The sequence below is a fragment of the Cupressus sempervirens genome, chromosome 2 (assembly GCF_028749045.1).
Source record: "Cupressus sempervirens isolate cs-2001-9-10 chromosome 2, ASM2874904v1, whole genome shotgun sequence".
In the NCBI taxonomy this organism is placed as follows: Eukaryota; Viridiplantae; Streptophyta; class Pinopsida; order Cupressales; family Cupressaceae; genus Cupressus; species Cupressus sempervirens.
The window spans coordinates 188075455-188095669 of NC_143119.1; the positions used below are offsets into that span (position 1 = coordinate 188075455).

A 20215-nucleotide genomic window follows, 5' to 3' on the forward strand; every position below is an offset into this window, starting at 1 on the left:
AAAAGAACTCCACTACCAACCAAAGAAAGGCAACATAAGCTTTCACAAAATCAAGTATTTCTAAGTAGAACTGAAAAATATTGAGAAGAAACAAACGGTACAAATATTAGGTGCAAACACATTGCCATAACTTGCTACTGGGCCTCATGAGATCGTTCCAATGCAAACAAACTCTAGGACTATTGAGATGGAAATAGTGACATGTCACAGTAAAGAACAAAAAAAAATTGTAATATGTTTGCAACTTTGCTGTTATTATAAGAAAAATATTGTCATGATAAGCTATTTATTACCTTCAATGTCAGCATGGCTAATGATAATAATAAGCAAAAGGTGGGTTTACTAAATAGCTCCACTGCCTCAAATAGAAGATACTATTCACTATATTGAAACAAATTGTAATTTACTCAAGCGCTTAGAGAGGCAGCAATATACTAAAATACGAGAGGATATATATTTTTATAAAATTTTCCATTCAGTAAATTATAGGATGTCTTAAAATAGCATTCAAGAGATTCAGTATCCCATGGGGTAGAATGCCCTTTAAAAGTTATCCCTATTAATGTCCAACTAATCTGGAAATGTATTCAATTCCATCACTACAGTTGTATTACAAATTTTCTTTTCTATGTTTATCGGTGGTCCACCTCTGCCCATTAGCTTTGTGGATTGTTCATTATTTCAGGTCCATCATTCTGATATTTGTCATCATGTTTTACAGTCTGACCCATATCTCCTTTTATTTATCTGTATGGCCCTTAGTTCCTCTCTTATCCTTGCACTCTTGATCATATATATATCTGGCCATTCTTCTGATTTTACATAACTGCATGACAATGATCCACTACTACAGTGTAATTACTAGGGTACACCAAATGAGGAACAAAAACACGAGGTACTCTTGTCTAAGTTACACACTGAATGCTTCAATAAATATCCTCAACACCTCGGCTTCTAGTAATCAGCCAACCATCGGATATGGTTTTCTTAATATCTTCAAAAACCTGTCAAGTTTTAGAAATAAATGAAAAGTAATTGCATTTGTGCAAGCAGAGAATATTGATTGGAAAATAAGAATGGAAGAAAGGAAAGGACTCTATAATCATACACAGCCCTCAAGGTGCCTATCATATTTCTCAATACATTTTTTCAGAACCATACAGACCTATAAACTGTATACTGAAGCAAACATCACTAATCAATAGCCTGAGGCAAACCCTCCAGTGGCATGATTCCTGCACCTCTATCTTCAGAGACCTAGATTATTATCAGATCTGTCAAATGCACCAATCCCCATATCAGCGGCAGAAGGATGTAGCTTGCCAGAGCTTTTCCAGAATAGTCTAGTCACCATATCTTCTAAAGATTATTGTGGAATTTGACTCTTCGCATCTAAAGCTTGTATAGTGCTTTCTTAAATTAATCCCATAATCAAATCTTCCTATAAGTTGTTTCACCTCGTGTAATTCCATATCAGAAAATTGTTATTTTCTCAAACATGAAACCAGATAATATTTTCGCCACATGCATCTGGCTATGTTATGCATGAAATAAGTCACTCGCAAGTTGAAATAATTTATGTATCACATCAGCCTTCTTCAATCACTATGGCTTTAAATTTCCGGCTACTGCAATTAACATTTTCCTTCCAAACACCTGCATCATAGAACCAACAGAACTAGATCAACAAGGTCTTAGCCAATTCCTGTCCGCTAGAGATGATGACAATGATTGTCTCGCAAACCAGATGCAGCCAATATAATATGGGACCTAAAACTTAGTTGGCAAGATGCAAGACTAAATTGAAAAATAAATTATTATTTCCAAACCAAGTAGCATTAGCATGCATGGAAAGACGGATATTTTGTCATTTTCCTTCAATCCACCAATTATAATCAATCACAGAAGTAAGTTATAATCTCTACCTCTTCAAAATGCTTAAATTCAGATTGTGCTGCCCACACCTCAAGGGATACATCTCGTTGAACCCCAGTCAGTGGATCCATTAATGATGGCGTGACAACCTTATAGGCAATGAGAAGTTAGTTGCATTAAAGCTTTCATTCTATTGCTAAATAAAATCCAGCAAGCAAGTGTCAAATACTTTTCTGAAGCATACAATTAATATGAGTGCTGTAACTCAGCTTGCAGATGCTCATGGAAAACATATTTAGCATTTTCCATACTTTAAGGAAACTTCTACCAGACCATTGATTGAGATTCGAGACCCCCACCTACAGTCTTTCCTTGTAAACTTGAAAATGTTTATATCATATAGAACACAATCCTCTCTAGATAGGCCATACATGTGTTTATTCTAAATCACAAAACAAGGTATCCTATTTCTAAAATGGCAAACTGAGGTTCACCATGATAGTCTCAATTAGAACTGAACTATCAAATCTTCAAAAAATTGGCCATCCCAAAAATGAACAGAGATGAATATCACTCAACAAACACTTACAATTGTATATGCCCCATTGTCATACATGACATTGACCTGCTGAATTGCACTAAAGTTACTACGTTCTAATGCAACGGCAATGCGAATGATAGCCGTAAGTGCTTTAACTTTCTTTTGTGCCTGTTCAGGATGAAAAGAAAAGAAAAGCATCCAGTCAGTAAAATGCATATTAAACAGACCTTCCCTACAATAATTGGCAGAAAAACCCTTTTCTGAGTGAACACTTGAATAAAAACTGCAGTAGTGGACTTGTGATATAAAATCATGATTCGAATACTGGAAACAAATGATAAGCAGAATCAGTTAAAAGTTTATTTTTTGACCACCTAGACACCTAAGCAGATGAGCTAATGCAACAAGAAATCTCAACTTATGACGCAAGTTTAACCCTGTAGTCTAGACTCTATAATATAGTAGAAATGCTGACAATTTAGAAATGTTGATAATAAAACAAGAAGCTTTCTTGCAAAAAAAGATCTAATATATCTATTCCAAAACAGCCAAAAGAGATTTTTTTTTTTTTGTTTGTACCAATATTCAAAATCACACCCACCAAGACAACCTTCAACGTGTGCAACAATCAAAACTATAGATGACAAACTTGAAGTGTATATCTTGCAGCCTGCTGTGCATCAAAGAAAGTAAAAAGTAAAACAATACAAAAGAAAAGCACTTTAGTTTTACAATTGGCATCATTGAAAATTGATATTTTTTAACATTATCATAGTTATCAAATACAAGGGCAGGAGTATGACCACTAGCACACCATTTTCATTGATTCAACCATGCAAGACATGGAATTGCAGATAATTTAATTTTAGTTACCTTGCTAACACCCTCATACTTGCATTCCATTTCTTCTAAAAAGCCCATACAACTTAGTTTGCATCAGAATCACCTTGGAGAAAATTATTCAGAAGGATGTGCTTCCCACCCAAAATACACAAGCCAATTTTTCTATTCTAGAAATTAGACCCATAATTGCACCAAGTTAAATTCACTTCAATTTGGAATTTAAGCCATAATATTTAGTCATCAATGAGATGAAGCTGAATTTGTTGCTTAAAATGGTTACATAGATTCAAGACTCCAATGTGGATGGAGATTGCATTAGTTAACAAGTTCACTTAATGAGCTGTAAGATTTAAATAGATCCCATGGAGAGAAATAATTGTATTTAAACAATATACACATGTATGTAGTGACATATGGACTAGAAAATATTACTCAATCACAGGTACACTTTTAAAACTCAGACCTTTTGAAATAATAAGTGCTTTCATTCTATCATATTGAAAGTCAATGGGTTCAAAACTCAGCTATTTGGTAGCATAGAATAGTTCATTCACTCTGCCATATGCTCACATAAAAAGAGATTATTAATGTTGAATAAAATTCGATTGTAATATTGCTATCAGGATTTAACTGTGTAGTTTTTGAGTCCAACACATTAACTCATATTTCATGAGTAGTCACTCACACGAATCCATCTCTCGTGCCAATAAATGGAACACTTAGCACTCATTGGATCTAGGTGATGCTCACAGAGGTGAAACACTGGGACTTCACCCAGTCCAGTACTGCTCTAGCTCAAGCACACTTAACTATGGAGTTTCCTCCATGATTAAACCCACTCCATTTGCAAAACCTTCACCAAGTGTTGTGCCTTATGAACTGTTGCCCCACTTTTCATCCTGTACCCATTATGCAAAGTGAAAAATAGTCTTGTGTCTCAATTAGGTTTAGGTATGTCTGAGTTGGTTTCTTTTCCCAATTGAAAAGTCTCTCCATCGGATTTTCACATTCTTTCTTCTCCCGCATTACATAACCGGGTGGGTGTTCCTTGTTGTCATGAGTTTGTGAGTAGTCTAAGATCCTTTTCGATGAAGATTCTTAGTTTGTATGATGATCTTCACAAAGTCATTTCCAAGAAAGAACTTGCTCACAACTCATTATAGTTTACACACAAAGAAAATGTAGCCTGCGGAAAACCTAGCATCAGCTTCTCCTTGGCAGATTTTTGCACTGCGTAGGTGATTTTCCGCAGAGGCCAACAAAAGAGGAATACAAGCTAGAACAAGGAGGAAATGAGTCGTTTTATGGATGGATTGTTCTTATGTTGCAATATTTTACATCGGGAGTTACTCAGAAATCATTAGAATGATTAGAATAGCATCTGGAGGAAAATTCTAAAGCAGCCTCTCCACTGCAGATTTTCGACCGCGGAAGTCAGTTTTCCGATAAAGGTGTTTGTAAGAGAGAAAAGCAAGTGGTCTCCTTTTTTTATTTTCATAGCTCTGTTGAGACTTTCCAAAGTCTAGAGACATATTAACTTAAAAGGCTAAGTGACAATAAGAACAAGGGCAGAAAAACACAAGTTGCCTTCTCCGCGGCGGGTTTTCAACCCCTTGAAACGACTTCTGCAAACATGTTGAGCTCACAGATCAATCGCAGGATGCTTAAAAAAGATAATGGAAGCTAGTTGATCACATTTAGGAAGGAATCTTGAGTAAAATCTGGCTGGGCGAATTTTTCCCCACGGAGTACTCCGTTCTTAATTCTCTGCAACTTGGTGAAAAATGGCAAACTAAGTCTGTAATAAAGGAAAGTAACCATTGGGCCAACGGGAACAGTGAAATGACATGCAAAAATCCGTTAGAAACCCCCACAATTAATGATCTAACAGATTTATCCTTTAATTCACTCGTTGGTGCGGATCTTGAAGATTAACGGGTGGATTGATATTTCTATATAGAGATGAACATAACTAATTTTTAAACTACCACTTTCTTATTTGAACTGTTATGATATGGAATTCTAAAGTGATTTCAGAATTCTCACAGTTACAAAGCCCTACTCTGTACTAGTTTCAATTTTAAAATTTGCCGTCCATCTCTATCTCAGTTAAGATGGCAACAAGATTCGCTGGTTTTGATGGACTCGGTGGGATTAAGTCAACATTGCAAAATGCTACAGATACTTCACTCCGTTTCTTCGACATGCAAGATTTCCAAAGGAGGTTGAAGATGGAGCCAATCCACCCAATAACAAAGAAACTCCGAGAAAGCGGGTTAGTGGAAGCAGCCGGATTTCCAATAGCAATTCAAGCCCCTGAGCTGATCACTGAATGCATTAACCATTACAATCCGGATACTAAACAAATTCTATTGCCAGATCATACAGTTTTAATCTCAATTGACTGACAAACTGTAGTCAATTGCCTCTGGATTCCAGAACGGGAAGAATTTTCCGAATTGACCATGGGAGGAGCCATCTCCGAGTTTTCCTTGAAGAAGATGGTGTGGCGGAAGGAAATCATGAGGTCTTGGTTCCAAAAACCATGAGGACCTAAGAGTAAGGTTCCTATAACTCTTTTCGACACTAATCTTAAGCCCGAAATTGTGGACATCCTAGTTCTTTTACATCAGTTGAAAGGTGAGGTAGAAGCACTCAATTTTGTGGAACAATATTTCTTTTTAGTGCAAATCATCTGTTCAGACACATATTATGTTGATTGGGCGTCTGAGGTTAGTGAACATCTGTCCAGAGCTTTGAGTGCTGCAAAATTCTACAATACCTTCTACATGTCCTCTTTCCTAATTTATATGATGGCTTCTTTACAATTGTGGCCGGGCCTCCCCAAAATAGAGGATTTTCTTGATGATGTAAAAAGTTATGAATTTTATCCGTGCTTGCAGTTATAGAATAGTTATGCAAAGTACGTCAAGGTTAATGACTCTTTTACAATGAGAATTTGCAGGGAGCTACAAGGATGCCCGGAGAGAACGTTTAGCCCAAAAGCGATGGCAGCCATCAACCAATTTTGGTAGCTATTTCATTCAATTCTCATCCTTTTCATATTTGCGTCTTGTAGCTTTCGACGGATTTCCTCTCAAGCTGCTTAGATACCCAAGCAACATGATCGTGCTCATAGAGATCATAAGACAAGCTATCCAAGTGAATGTGTTGAGCGCCAGTCTAAGGAAGAAGGGATAAGAGTTCCCCATGAAGGTTGGGGCTTATAGTTGTGATTCTCGGTTTGAGGCTAAAAACATGCTCAAAGCATTTGAGAGAAAGTACAAATTGGAGGAATATGAAGTTATGAGGCCTATGTTCGAACCAAATGGATATGCAAGGGAGGTGCTTCATATTGGGAGTGTGATCAAACATGTCACCACTCTAGAAGATTATTGGGCAAATTGCAGAGATGAGTTGGAGAGTCGTGATCGTGCATTTGCCAAACTCACAGTGGAACAAATAAAGACATATGGTGTTGATTTGAACGTAGAGGGATTAGAGGATGATGGTCAAAATATGTATAGCAATACATATCTTACTAAATTAAGAGTTCCTATCAATTCTGAGCCATATGTGGACGTAGAGGAGAGTCTCCATATTATGATGGCAAGGATAATCAAAAGAACTAGGAAGTGGGTTGAGTGGACAGCCAGAAAGAACCGGAGTAAGGGTGCAACCACTCAAGCCTCTCCAGTAGTTGCAACGCCTACTTCATCTCAGAGTGTTACAACGGTTGTGACCATAGCTTCCACCCAAGCACCAGCTCAACCTGTGGGCGGAGGTGATCAACCCCTAGACAAGAATGTTCCTATAGCCCCAACATGTCATAATGGATCCTTGCTAGTTATAGGAACCCAAACTAGCACTAAAGAGAAGAAAGCAGAAGAACCAAAGGGCAATGCTCCTTTCCTAGTACCTTCCCCACATATTACTCTCGTTCCATCTCCTCACACTACCCCTGTTCCTTCTCTGCGTACCACTCTAATCCCATCCCCTCATCATAGCCCCGTGCCATCAGCAAGTGCTCCTCTTTTGAAACTAGGTGGTTCCCCCATACAGATAGTGGACTTAAGGGATGGAAAAAGTAGCACCAGTGAGTCAACGGAATCGGATGAAGAGACGAGGAAGACTTTGGAGGTGGAGAAAGGCCAGGCTGCTTCCAAACTCATCTCCAAGGATTCAAAGAATCCTTTCTCTTCAACTACTATGGCCATGACTCCAGTGAAGAAGAAGATGTTCAGCATCGAATCACTCGGAACAGCTTCCAAGGTGATAGGAACTGACTCTTGGCTAGAAGATACTTTGGAGAGGAAAAGAAAGAGAAAAGATGAGGGCGTTTCTGCAAAAGACACTGTGTCCCTCGCGGTTTGTTCCAGGATTGCATTGACAAAGGTTAAGAAGTAGAAGACTTTGTCTATACTTGGACAAGATCCAGAAACAGGGCACCTGACAATGGAGATAGCAAGGCCGAACAAAGGAGGGAGAATTGAGGATATGACTCTTGAGGATTTTACTTTGCATTCAATAGACCTTGGGGAAGCTAGACATGATACAAAGGTTGGCTTGTGGAGATCGAGCAATGAAGTGATAGAAGGACAATTAGAGAGTCTCAAATTGTCCAAGATCAAGATAAAGGCAGAAATAGAAGAATTGAATAAGTTCATTAGATAGCTAGTCACTCCACTGGCAACTATTTCTGGAATGTTTGTGACTCAGACTCCTAGTGCAAGCTCTCATTTCCCAGCTCTAGGAAGATAGGCACTATGGCCAAATCGGGAGAGAGTGGATTGAGAAACTAATGTCAGAGGGAGTTTCTCATAGATCAAATTGGGAATGTTATCCTCAGATTGGAAACAAAAAAAGATAACATATTATCTAATAGTAACACTCTGGCCGGAGAAAGAGTTAGGTGTGATGAATGTCTCTCCCTCTTTAAGATGATCATGCAGATGAAGGCCAAGGAAGCAATCGAAGCTAAGATTCTAAAAAAGGGGAATGAACCTTTGTTTGAATGGTTCCAAAGCATGCAGTTTAAGCTTGAAATGATTCAAGAAGCTAAGAAAGGGCTCAGAGAGACAGAAGATAAGATAAAAAAGACCCAAGACAGTGGATTTGAATTGATGAGAGGGCTACACACTGACTCTCAAACCAGTGGTCAAGGAAAAGACCTCATTAGAGTAGAAGTGATGAAAAGCAACTTCTCAACCTATTTGGATAATTTGTCTATAGTGGCGTCCAGTAGCCAAAGCTGAACTGAAGAACTCCAAGCGCTCAGCGGATGGATACATGTGGCTGCGATGGAGTTGCCAGATCAGTTGAATAGCGTAAAAGAGTTGGCAAGGGAACATGCAAAATGGCTTTTGAGATTCACCAATATACATGTGCCCAATCATGAGGTACTAATCCCAGTAATGGTTGCCGCCGAGTCACATAAAGTGAAAACAAAAAAGGGAAAGAAGCCTAAATGATTCATATGATGCCCTCTTTTTGTTTTCTTTCGTAATTTTGTAATATGACAAACTAGCATCTTGCCATTTGTCACCCTCAGAAGATGAACCGATTAAACTTCCATTGTAACGGTCATCTCAAAAAAATCTATATGTATGAATCGCAAAGATTAATGAAAGGTCGACAAATTTTTGGTGTGAAGTACTCTTTGTAGCAGAGACAATTGAATGGTATTTTATGTCAATTATTTTTTGTTCCAGTAGGTATTGTATTTAGTTCATGTTTCTCTTTCTGTTTTACTAGGAATAAAGGAAGAACAGAGCTTCCCCCTTTGTTTCGAGGCAACGGATGAGTGTGATAAGTATTGTTACAGTTTCATTCGACGAAAAGATTCTATTAGTATTTCCGATTTATTAGTTATAGTTTAGGTTTGAATTTTCTTAGTTCAGCATCAATTGATTATGTGGATGAGATTTGCAGACTCATAAGATGTGTGGGTACATGAATTTGTTCGAGTGTTGAGAAGTTTAATTTTGCCTGAGTTGGATTTTATTTAGGTCTAGCTCGGTTATCCCTCTACTGTTCTCGGGTTAAGAACACACCCCAAAGTAGTTTAGGAGGAAAACAAAATTCGTTGCAAATTCATTTTAGGGTGTTGTACCTACCAATTCAGAGGAAAGCTAGTACATTCACAGAGAGCTTTCCAACTATTTGTGATCAGATATTGTTCCGAATTGGGCATTAAAGAGTGATAATCTGAAAGAACAAATCTGTTTACCAACATGAACCTTTCATTAGAAAACCCTTTAAGCACATCAATTGATAAGTAGGCGATATTTTTCCATAGCAAGTCAAATTGCGATATTGCTAACAAGATTTAACTGTGTAGTTTTTGAGTCAAACTCATTGACTCATATTTCATGAGTAGTGACTCATGCAAATCCATCTCTCATGACAATAAATGGAACACTTAGCACAAGTTGGAGTAGTATTGGAATGGGTGACTCCCAGGAAGTCCCAGTGCTTCACCTCTATGAGCATTACTTAGATCTGATGAGTGCTAAGTGTTCCAATTATTGTCATGAGAGATGGATTCATGTGAGTCGCTCCTCATGAAATATGAATCAATGAGTTTGGCTCAAAAACTACACAGTTAAATCCTGATAGCAATATCACAATTTGACTTGTTGTGGACAAATATCTCCTACTTATCAATTGATGAACTTAAGGGGCTTTCTAATGAAGGGTTCATAAGGCACAACACTTGGTGAAGGTTTTGCAAATGGGGTTGCAAGCAGAGTGGGTTTAACCATGGAGGAAACTCTGTAGTTAACTGCACTTGAGCTGGAGTAGTATTGGGATGGATGAACACTCAAGAAGTCCCAATGCTTCACCTCTCTAAGCATCACCTAGATCCAAGTGCTAAGTGTTCCATTTGTTTTCATGAGAGATGGATTCGTGAGTTACTACTCATGAAATATGAGTCAATGAGTTTGGCTCAAAAACTATACAGTTAAATCCTGATAGCAATATCACAATGTAACTTGCTGTTGAAAAGTATTTCCTACTCATCAAAATTCCATTGTAACAAGGATGTATTCAATCATCTATTAGATCATTGTAGCACATATTCCATAATACAATAACCTGGTGAAAGATGTGATGTAGCCATTACAATTCTCTGTGAAACTAGGGCTGTGCCAGCTCAGAGATGTGTGGAGGATTCCAAGAGTTTGAGTGGAAGAAAGATGGTGAAAAAAACACGTTTCTGCTGTAAGGAAAAGGTGTTGGTACATTCGCAAGTGGACAGATCATTGTTATTGGTGGAGACTTGCAGAACAAGAGCCCTCGGGTTTGGTAGTGTCAGTATTTTTCACTAAACAGTCAAAAGCATGGGCATACTTGGGCACAAGCAGTAAGGGAAAGTCGTTCTGTAGTGCACAAGAGAAAAGAGGGCAGCTCTATTGGGCCTCCATGTCTTTCAGCCAAGACCTCGAAAGGGCTTCTGATTCAGGAAACAGAAAACGACTCTGAAATTCTTCTCCTAACCAGCTCTATCTCTGTGGATTTAGCAGACGAGGCTGAGAAAGAAGTGTCTCGCAATGTCAAAGTTTGAAAGATGTGATGTAGCCATTCCAATTCTCTGCAAAAACTAGGGTTGTGCAAGCTCAGACGTGTGGAGGATTCACAGAGTTTGAGTGGAGGAAAGATGGTGAGAAAAACATGTTTCTGCTGCAAGGAAAAGGTGTTGGTAAATTCGCAAGTGGAGGGATCATTGTTTGTTGGTGGAGACTTGCAGAGCAAGAGCCCTAGGGTTTGGTAGTGGCAGCATTTTTCACTAAACAGTCAAAAGCATGGGCATACTTGGCCACAAGCAGTGAGGGAAAGTCGTTCTGTGTGGATCACAAATATCCCTGTGCACAAGAGCAAAGAGGGCAACTCTATTAGGCCTCCATGTCTTTCAGCCAAGACCTCGAAAGGGCTTCTGATTCAGGAAACAGAAAATGACTGAAATTCTTCTCCTAACCAGCTCTATCTCTGTAGATTTAGCAGACGAGGCTGAGAAAGAAGTGTCTTACAATGTCAAAGTTTGCTCAGAGCCTGTGGAGTAATAGGGAGATTTAGATGACTCTGACCAAGTTTGGACTATCTCCACAAGTGGATTTTGAGAACAAGGAGCCAATTTTGGATGGGATTGTTCATATATATCCTATTACAGAGGAGTTTTAGTTGTTTTTGAAAACGTTAAGGATAGGAAGAAGATCCTCTGCGATAATCATTGGAACTGGGAGGGTCAATATGTATTGATGTTGAAGCCTTGGCACCCAGCCTTCAACCCAACAACAATAGTCTTTGACAAGATACTTCTGTGGATGAGACTTCCTAACCTTGCTTTACATTTTTGGTTTGAATCTTCTTTTGAGGCTGTAGGGAATTCCTTGGTGGTGGACAAGGGCTCATTAAAACCTTGCTTTGATGTTGAAGCCTTGGCACCCAGCCTTAACCCAACAACCATAGTATTTGACAAGGTACCTCTGCGGGTGAAACTCCCGAACCTTCCTTAAGATTTTTGGTTTGAATCTTGTTTTGAGGCTGTAAGGAACTCCTTAGGAAATTTCTGATGGTGGGTGAGGCTCGCTAAACCTTCTTCATTAGACCTTTTCTCAGATTTTGGTAGAGATGGATGTATCTAATGAACTAACAGCAGGTATTTCAATGAAAACTTCAGAAGGATGTTGGGTGCAGCTCTTGGATTGCGAATGGGTACCCCTTAGATGTAGGTGTTTCCAGACAAGGCACATTGCTGCTCAATGTGCTAGGCAGAAAATACATAAATTAGCAACATTGTGGAAGGATGTTTCTCCCTATCATTATTTGTTGGAGAAGATAGATGAGCAGAAAAAGAGCTAAGCAGAAAATTCATAAATCAGCAACATTGTGGAAGGATGTTTCTCCCCATCATTATTTGGTGGAGAAGATAGATAAGCAGAATAAGAGTTATTCTCAGGTTCTGTGGGGGGAAGAGCCACAACAATCACCTGAGGTCCTGGCTCTGATGGGCATCCTGGAACCTGCTGTGAATACATCTTGAGCGATGCTATTTCTGTTAATACCGGTGGAGAAAAGGAGTAGAAGTACGAGAATGAAGCAGCAACTTGTCATGTCCCCTCTCTAGATTGACTATTAGAGTCATGAGAGTTGGCCTATTATTCTAGTCTCGTAGCCTAGCAATGGTGGATAGAGACTCATATTGGATACTCAGTTACCAGAGTTGGTTCTACAGTCAGTTTGAGAGCCAGTCAGGGCAGTTCCTTAATTTTAGGGATTTTCCTAAAATTTTGGAGGTAGTGGCAGCGATCAGATTTGAGGCTCCTCGAGACTAGTATACAGTTTCAGTTTCAGAGTGACAAGGTATATTCCTAGTTCTAGGAGCATCCCTAGTTTTTTAGGTATGGGATTGCCAGTTGGCCCACATTGCCCAACATCAGTTACAGGCAGGTGACAGGACCCGTTCACTGATTATTTGGTTGGTATGGCTTTCCAGTTGAATAAAAGGAAATCTAAGTTTGCGTTTAAATAAATTAAACTAAAGCTATTTATATAGCTAATTGGAGTAATAAGGAGATTTTGGCTTCATCTGGTCAAGCAGACCTATGTTTTATAGCTCGTTGGAAAGGTCTTGAATATTATAACTTATTTTCATCATCCGGAGACCTTTGGGCACCCAGAGTTATGTTATTTGAGGAAAGGGTGTTTTCCCTATGCATAAAGACCTTTTAATTGAGAAGATGCCATTTTATAATAAAGGGAAAGGCATATTCTCCCTTTAGGGTTCGATTAGCTTTGAGAGAGAGATAAAGAGATGTTAGCTCATTCTTTCATTATCTTTTACATCTTCATTCTTGGTATTTGCGATTTTACTCTGAGGAGCGATTCTAGAGGTCTGGGATGCAAACCCTAGAGCCTGGCTATTGGGACGCAAACCCCAATAGGTGGTTTCAGCAGCATCCTATAGTATTGTTTCAGCATTTGACAAAGATTGTTAAGTTCAACGTTGAGGGTGCTTGTGCATTGCATGTTGGGGGTCTTGTTTGGCATGTTGGGATCTTCTTGCTACCATGGTGTGACTATAGCAGGGATACGACTGCCTTTCAGCTGACACATGGTTTGTTGGTTGGATTACGTCAGCCATCTCTGCCCTTTTGGTGCATGGCTGGTCCATTCTTGCAGCTGGTGTCATCATTCTTTGTTTGTAAACGCCTTTGCTGGCATACTGATTACATATTTTGCATGATACAATTTGTAGCTATTCTGGTTGACTGAATATTATATTATTTGCTGTTGTTTTTAATTATTGTTTAACTTATCTAGAAAATACAAAAAAGAAGAAACAATCTTTCTGCAACTTCTGTCCAATTCTCTAAGACCACAAGGAAAGCACAGGAAAATCTATTATTTTAATTAAAATTTACAGAAGTTCAGTGAAAGAATCCTTTTGGGATCTTTCACAACTCTAGAGCATATGGAAAAAAAGGACCCATGAGGCTGGAAGAAAAGGGGAAGGAGATATTACATTCAAGAGGTCAGGATTCACAAGTTGTGTGTGGCATACATGGAGAGGAGAAGATAAGTGGCAAAAGGAAGCTGCAAGATTGGAAGAGGGTTTGTAAGTAGTCAAGGGAAATAAAGATAAGAAAGCAATGAAGGAATTCTTTGATATGATCCTCTGGTCATGAACTAAGGGAGGAGCAAATAAAAACTGCAGAGTTTGACTAGTTAACAAGTCTTTGCTTAAGGTTACTTGGTTCAGTCCTATTACTAGGTAATTCTTTGGTGCCCTGTCTCTTTGGGGAGGTGATTCCCTGAACAGGCCGGATAAAAACCCAATTCGATAACAAGAATCTAGAACCTTTTACTGATCAAAAAACAAATTGCATTGTAAGAATATGTCATTGTATTATACCACTTATAAAACACCGAATATATCATTAATAAGAAAACCAAGGAGCTTGGCTTATTGAATCACCAAGGAATTGAAATTTCAAGCTTTGGAGTCTGCAGTGCTGTGCTTGTAGTTTCTCACACTTTTGCAACTGATCTGCCCCCTAAAAGTTCACAAATTGGCACTACTAATGGATTGCAAGTCTTTATGCTAGCATCTATATAAACATGATAGTTAAGGTCAAGGAAACTGACAACTAAGGGATGCATTCTGGGAGTGCATAGACAAAAACATGTATAGCTCATAAACCCATCCTCGTTATGCTCTCTTGATCGTCACTAGTTGAGGCAGCATGTTGTGTACAGTACATGTACCAATCTATAATTAAACATGGAAACAACCCTTGAATAGACTATAGAAACCCTAGCCTAAGTTTTCTGAATTCCAGCAATATCAAGTTCAGGAGATCTCATTTTCCAAACACTAATAAACATTAGAGTGCCATATACAATAACCTATTGTCCAGTTTCTAGTTTATAATGATCCAACCTTTAATAGCCCTGCCATTTTCAATCACGATCCAAAGAACATATAGATTTGTAATAGAACAACTTTTTAAACCATTTATAGGATAGCACTTACTCTTTAACACGTCCTCTTTCCATTCTTTGAGTCAAATAGCACATATATCTTATTAGGGCACTTTATATAAAGCAGTGGCAGCCAAATGACATGGAGAATAAGGGTGAATTTCCTGATACAGGATGAAGATCACGGTTGCAGAACACCCGTGTCTGCAATCCATTGTTGCCCTAATTTTAGAAAGGGCTCACTTACAGAATTGTGTATGTTAAGGAAATTCATTCCTTGAAAGAAAATGCTTCTATTACTATCTTCTGCACCTTGCAACATCAAGAATATGTATCTTAAACGTAAATACCTCTTCCAAGAAGTAAATAGATTCCAAAGTACCTCATCTAGCCTAGCTTAAGTTTTCTGAATTCCAGCAATATCAAGTTCTGGTGATCTTGTTTTCCAAGCACTAATAAACGTTAGAGTGCCATATACAATAACCCATTGTCCAGCTTCTAGTTCATGATCCAACCTCTAATAGTCCTGCAAATTTCAATCATGATCCAAAGAGCATACAGATTTGTAACAAAACTACTTCTTAACCATTTATAGGATAGCACTTAATCTTCCTCTTTCCATTGTTTGAGTCAAATAGCAGAAATATATTATTAGAGCACTTTATATAAAGCGATGGCAGCCAAATGACATGGAGAATAAGGGTGAATTTCCTGATACAGGATGAAGATCATGGTTGCAGAACACCTGGTGTCTGTGATCCATTGCTGCCCTAATTTTAGAAAGGGCTCACTTACAGATTTGTGTATGTTAAGGAAATTCATTTCTCGAGAGAAAATGCTTCCATTTTCCTCAGTATTTAATTCTTTTGAGAGAAATTAGCAAAATTACTCTGGTTATATGATTTCCTCAGTATTTAATTCTTTTGAGAGAAATTTTCAATATTACTAAGGTTATACTATCTTCTGCATCTAACAAGATCAAGAAGATATATCTTAAACATAAAATACCTCTTCCAAGAAGTAAATAGATTCCAAATTACCTCGTGTGGAAGCTTGGCAAAAGAATCATGCTTGTGACAAGGGAACTTCTTTCTGTGATATCTTGCAAGCAAAGCAATAATCTGTTTGTGTACGGTACAAAGCAAAGTTTAAAGTGAAAACAATAATTTTAGGTTGATAAGCATTTTGTGAACACAAAATAGATACCATAAGTAGAACAATTTTATATCATAATGTCTTTGCAACATACCTCTATCTCTGAAGTACTGTAGCCATGAAGGTGTGCATTGTTCTGTAATGCAAATTTCCAAACAACAACAAAGTAATGTGTTAAAAGTTTTGAGAGTACTCCACCAATAAACAGCAGCGTTAAAACTCGATCTTAGATATATACAATGATGCTAACGAGGTGTCAATAATACATAACAAAATCTTTTATGGATGCTTTTGGTAGCTACAAGTTTAACAATTAATTTGCTCCCAATTCAAAAACCTACTCAAATTTTATTTTTTCAGAACCTTCAAAATAATTATCGAAATTACATAAACCAAAAGACACTTCCCCTCAAATGCATTCCAAAAATTTAACATTTTCGTCCCTCTATTTTCAAGAGGTAACTTTCTGGTTATCAAAAGTAATTTCATTATTTAATATTATGCAGCACATTTTTCCAGTTAAATGTATCATATGTTGCTGTTCTATTTCAAAATATGTTCGTAAGTTATTTCTATTTTACTAGGTTCTTGTTTCCATGCCACTTCCAGACAGATTGGGTTCGGGTCTTAAAACACAAACTGATCTATGTCCTGGCTGCAACTATGTCATGCCTGGTCATGCCCAAGGGAACCCTCAGTTTGAAATTACATTTTCTAGTTAAGAAATGACAATTCAACCCCTTTTTGAGAATTAAAATGCATTTCCCAACCCTAATATATGATCAACAATCTAAAAGTACTACAAAAGATTAGCTAATGGTTTATTTAACAAACATAAGCCCCCACACAAATATCCAATATAATTGAAAATGGATCAAAACATACAATTTCCAATTGGCAAACGATCATATTTTATAGCTATATTTTGAAAACTATGATTATTTTTCCAAAAAGTTATGTGCTTTTAAGGTGCCAAGTTTTTCTGAAGTTCTCCGCGAGTCAAAAAACTTGGCTTGACAGTTGCTCTCCACAAAGAGTTTGTCAACTATAAATTCACTGTTCTTTTGTGGACCCCAACACTGCTGTCACCATTAAAATGAGACATTTTGGTTTACAAAAAGAAGAGATTTTACAGCTCCTTTATGGTGTACAATAGTCACATGTTGTTAGGGTTGACTTCGCCAGATTTGAAAGCAGTTTCCTGCCATTGCAGTTGATAAAATAGCAGGATTTTCAAGGTAAAAAGAGGTAAATGCCTAGCATTTCAAACTCCCTATGTACCCTGTACCCCTCAATGATGTGCTTAAAATTTCAATAACTAAAACAATATTTCATTAGTTCTTTTTCAATCACAAGATTGTAGATATGCAACATTAACAGCAATGTTTCCAATCTTACTGAGCCAGCCTCCTCTCCAATCTCAATACAAAGTCAGGAACTTGTACCTTATGTCAACCAGTGCGTTACTGAGACAAGGTTATTAGGTTCATTGACTGCACGAGTTCTTTGCAAGTTAAAAGGTAGTAGCATATTTTCTATATTTTTTGTCATTTCGCAGTTAAAGGCTGTAGTTGTTGGGCATTTTGTTGTAAATGTTATGCATCAAGGATATATATTGTATATGATAAATGCCTTACCAATTTTGTTATATGAATATTTGAAAGATCCCAAAATTTATGATCAAGAATCTGGCAAAAGATGCAAGTATTTGGTTGTTTAATGTGCAGTGCGTTTTGCACAACCTGTATTGCCCACTTGAATTTCAATTTCTTTCAGTATTGGAGAAAATTGAACACAAAATAAATTACTTATTTGGCCTGCCTAAAACAGCCTTTGTAGCCACAAGGCTGCAAACTTCCCTAAATGTTGGCCAAACGTTTCTGGGAGGACCAAAATGAATGGGCAAGCCCAAAAGCTCACTATATATATGGCAGTAGAGCTCAATCAAATTCTAAATTTTGAAGCAATCAGACAAAGAAAGTATATCCACAGACACAAGGGCATCTCCCATGGCAGGAACACTGTGTTCAAGATCAAGGAAATGGAAAAAAAGGAAATTTCTAAAGATTTCCAATGCAGGAACCTTCACAACTATCCTAAACCTAAAATATAATAATGACCTTGCACAACCCTGACCAATGAAATGTCTAGCTAGAGAGAGCTTGCAGGACTATTACACAGTTCCAAACCAAAATTTTCCTACCTCCATGGTCACCATGCTTTCTCCTCCAAAGCAACGCAAAAAAAAGCTGCATTTCGTAGGAATTGGAGCATTTAAATGAATCGTATATAGGGTAAGACACATAGGAAAATGAAATTATTTGAAATATCAGATAATAGGAAGAGCAAATTCTTGCCATCCACACTTTACAATTAAGATGTATATATATATATATTAAAAAGAATGGACTTCACATCTTTTGCCAATAGGACATTGACAATTTATTTGTCCTTTTCAACTTTATTTTGAAATCATACCTACAACATTGTGTTAGCACCATCAAAAAATAGCATTTTGGCCCTTTATGTATGAAAGGAAAAGAAACCTTGACAAGATAATATGAATGCTTATGATAGCCTTTATGATTGATACGCAAGCCAATGCCATGCAAAAGAATTGCAGATTCCATCAATTCAATATCATTCTCATCTATTGATAACCCTGCCAAACTAAAGCAGTCTTCACCATCTTTCTTGCATCTTTGTAAGCCTTCTAGAAGCTCCTGTCAATTGCAGCGCCAAAAGATTAAAAACTAGAGTTTGTTTGTATCACTTCATACAAACATTTAAGTGGTGTACAAAAAATTCAAGTGAGCTTCCATTTCCTGTTTTGAGAGTAAAAAAGGAAAAGTATTGGTCCATAATTTATTCTCTGGAGTCCTTTGGAAGCTAGAATTTTATGATACACCAGCATGAAGAAAAATAAATGAAATACAAGTCAGCAAATTGCCAAATTGAGATGCCCACCTTTGCTAATTGCACAGAATGCATGTCAGATTTCATCTTTTTCTTCTTGTTAAATCTCCGTGCAAAACTGGTGACGGAACTCCACCTGATGTTAGGAGCATAAACGTACTCATCACATGTTTTCTCTAAAGTATCAGCAATCACCCCCTCACGCAATGCATAAGATGAAACTGTCATTCTATCGATACCGAAAATTTCAAATATTTCCTGCAATAAAATTGCTCCAGCAACTATTGAATCTAAACGATTTTCAGCAAACCCAAAAAGCTCGAGACACTCTTCTTTATTCTTTGTTTGGCACAGCTTTGTCACTATCACATTGAGCTCAACATTGGTAAATTCACAACCCCTGAAAGCTTGGCAAAAATCAGGCAGCGACTCATATCCATCTCCTGGTTCAACAGCATGCCCTTGATTTATTGCCTTCTGAATGGATTCAATGGTACCAGAGGTGCCAATGGCCATCTCAAACCCTATCTCTCGAACCTTTTCTGCCAGATTAGAATCTGCCAATGTAGACCGCACATATCTTCTTAGTTGTTCTATATGACCCTCCTGCAGCTTGTCATCCTTATTTCGCAAAAAGGACTCTGTTAAGCGAATATGACCAAGTTTTAGGGAAGTTGCATGAATCACTTCTCCACATAATCCAAGAACAAATTCAGTAGATCCTCCTCCTATATCCACAGTCAATACAGCCTTATTGAAGACTGGAAGTGCCTGCAAGAAAGAAATTACTTAGTGCAATTCTTACAATGTTCACATTTGAAGTGCTTTGTCAGACAATTAGTTTAGGAAAGAAATGTGTTGCACTAAAGTAAAGGAGCAAACTAGAGAGCAATTAATGAGACACATGAGCAATGCTTGGTCTAACTAACAATAAAAAGGATTCTGTATGGTATGTCCATCTGGCTATTAACCATGCAATAATTGAAATATAAAAGAAACTTCTAGATCTATACTTTGCTGACCACGAAAGAGTTATCGCATTATGCCATAAAATGTATGCATCCATGAAATTAGTTTTGCAGTATCCTTAAAGTTATTTCATCCAGGGTGTTAACATCCAAGAACATTGTATTCTTTGGCATCAATCTGATGTAGTTACCATGCAAAAAAATTAAGCTGTCACTAGCAATTACATGCATAAAACTTTCATTTGTTTGATACATTGAATCACTATCGCAATGTTACCAGGAAAATTGAGAAATTGATGTTTCTTAAGTTTTTTAAGGCTTGTGACAAACTAATGCTAAATTCAGAAGGATGTATTAAAAAAATAGAAAACTAATTCTTGTTAATTATCCAGTAACGAACTGAGCATCTTTGCATAATAATTTTCTACTTTGG

The 20215-nt window shown here is 37.6% G+C and overlaps 1 protein-coding gene across 6 annotated transcripts in view; it reads right to left on the reverse strand.

Moving 5' to 3' along the window:
• Positions 1-432: 432 nt before the first annotated feature.
• Positions 433-20215, reverse strand: part of LOC149571706 (uncharacterized) — a 34549-nt gene continuing 14766 nt past the window's right edge. Inside the window, exons 2-10 of one of the 6 annotated variants that reach the window (XR_016359851.1) lie at positions 18866-19585; positions 18377-18621; positions 18102-18147; positions 15993-16034; positions 15784-15864; positions 2465-2584; positions 1926-2024; positions 1166-1656; positions 433-1004 (exon numbers count right to left, since the gene is read on the reverse strand). Coding sequence is in view for 3 of the 6 variants with exons in the window: in XM_089813125.1 (XP_089669251.1) it covers positions 1606-1656; positions 1926-2024; positions 2465-2584; positions 15784-15864; positions 15993-16034; positions 18102-18147; positions 18377-18621; positions 18866-19585 (1404 nt within the window). In the remaining 3 variants the exon portion in view is untranslated. Of the gene's footprint in view, positions 1657-1925; positions 2025-2464; positions 2585-15783; positions 15865-15992; positions 16035-18101; positions 18148-18376; positions 18622-18865; positions 19586-20215 lie in introns of all 6 variants that reach the window. The other 5 variants (XR_016359852.1, XM_089813125.1, XM_089813126.1 and 2 more) reach the window with 5 other exon arrangements.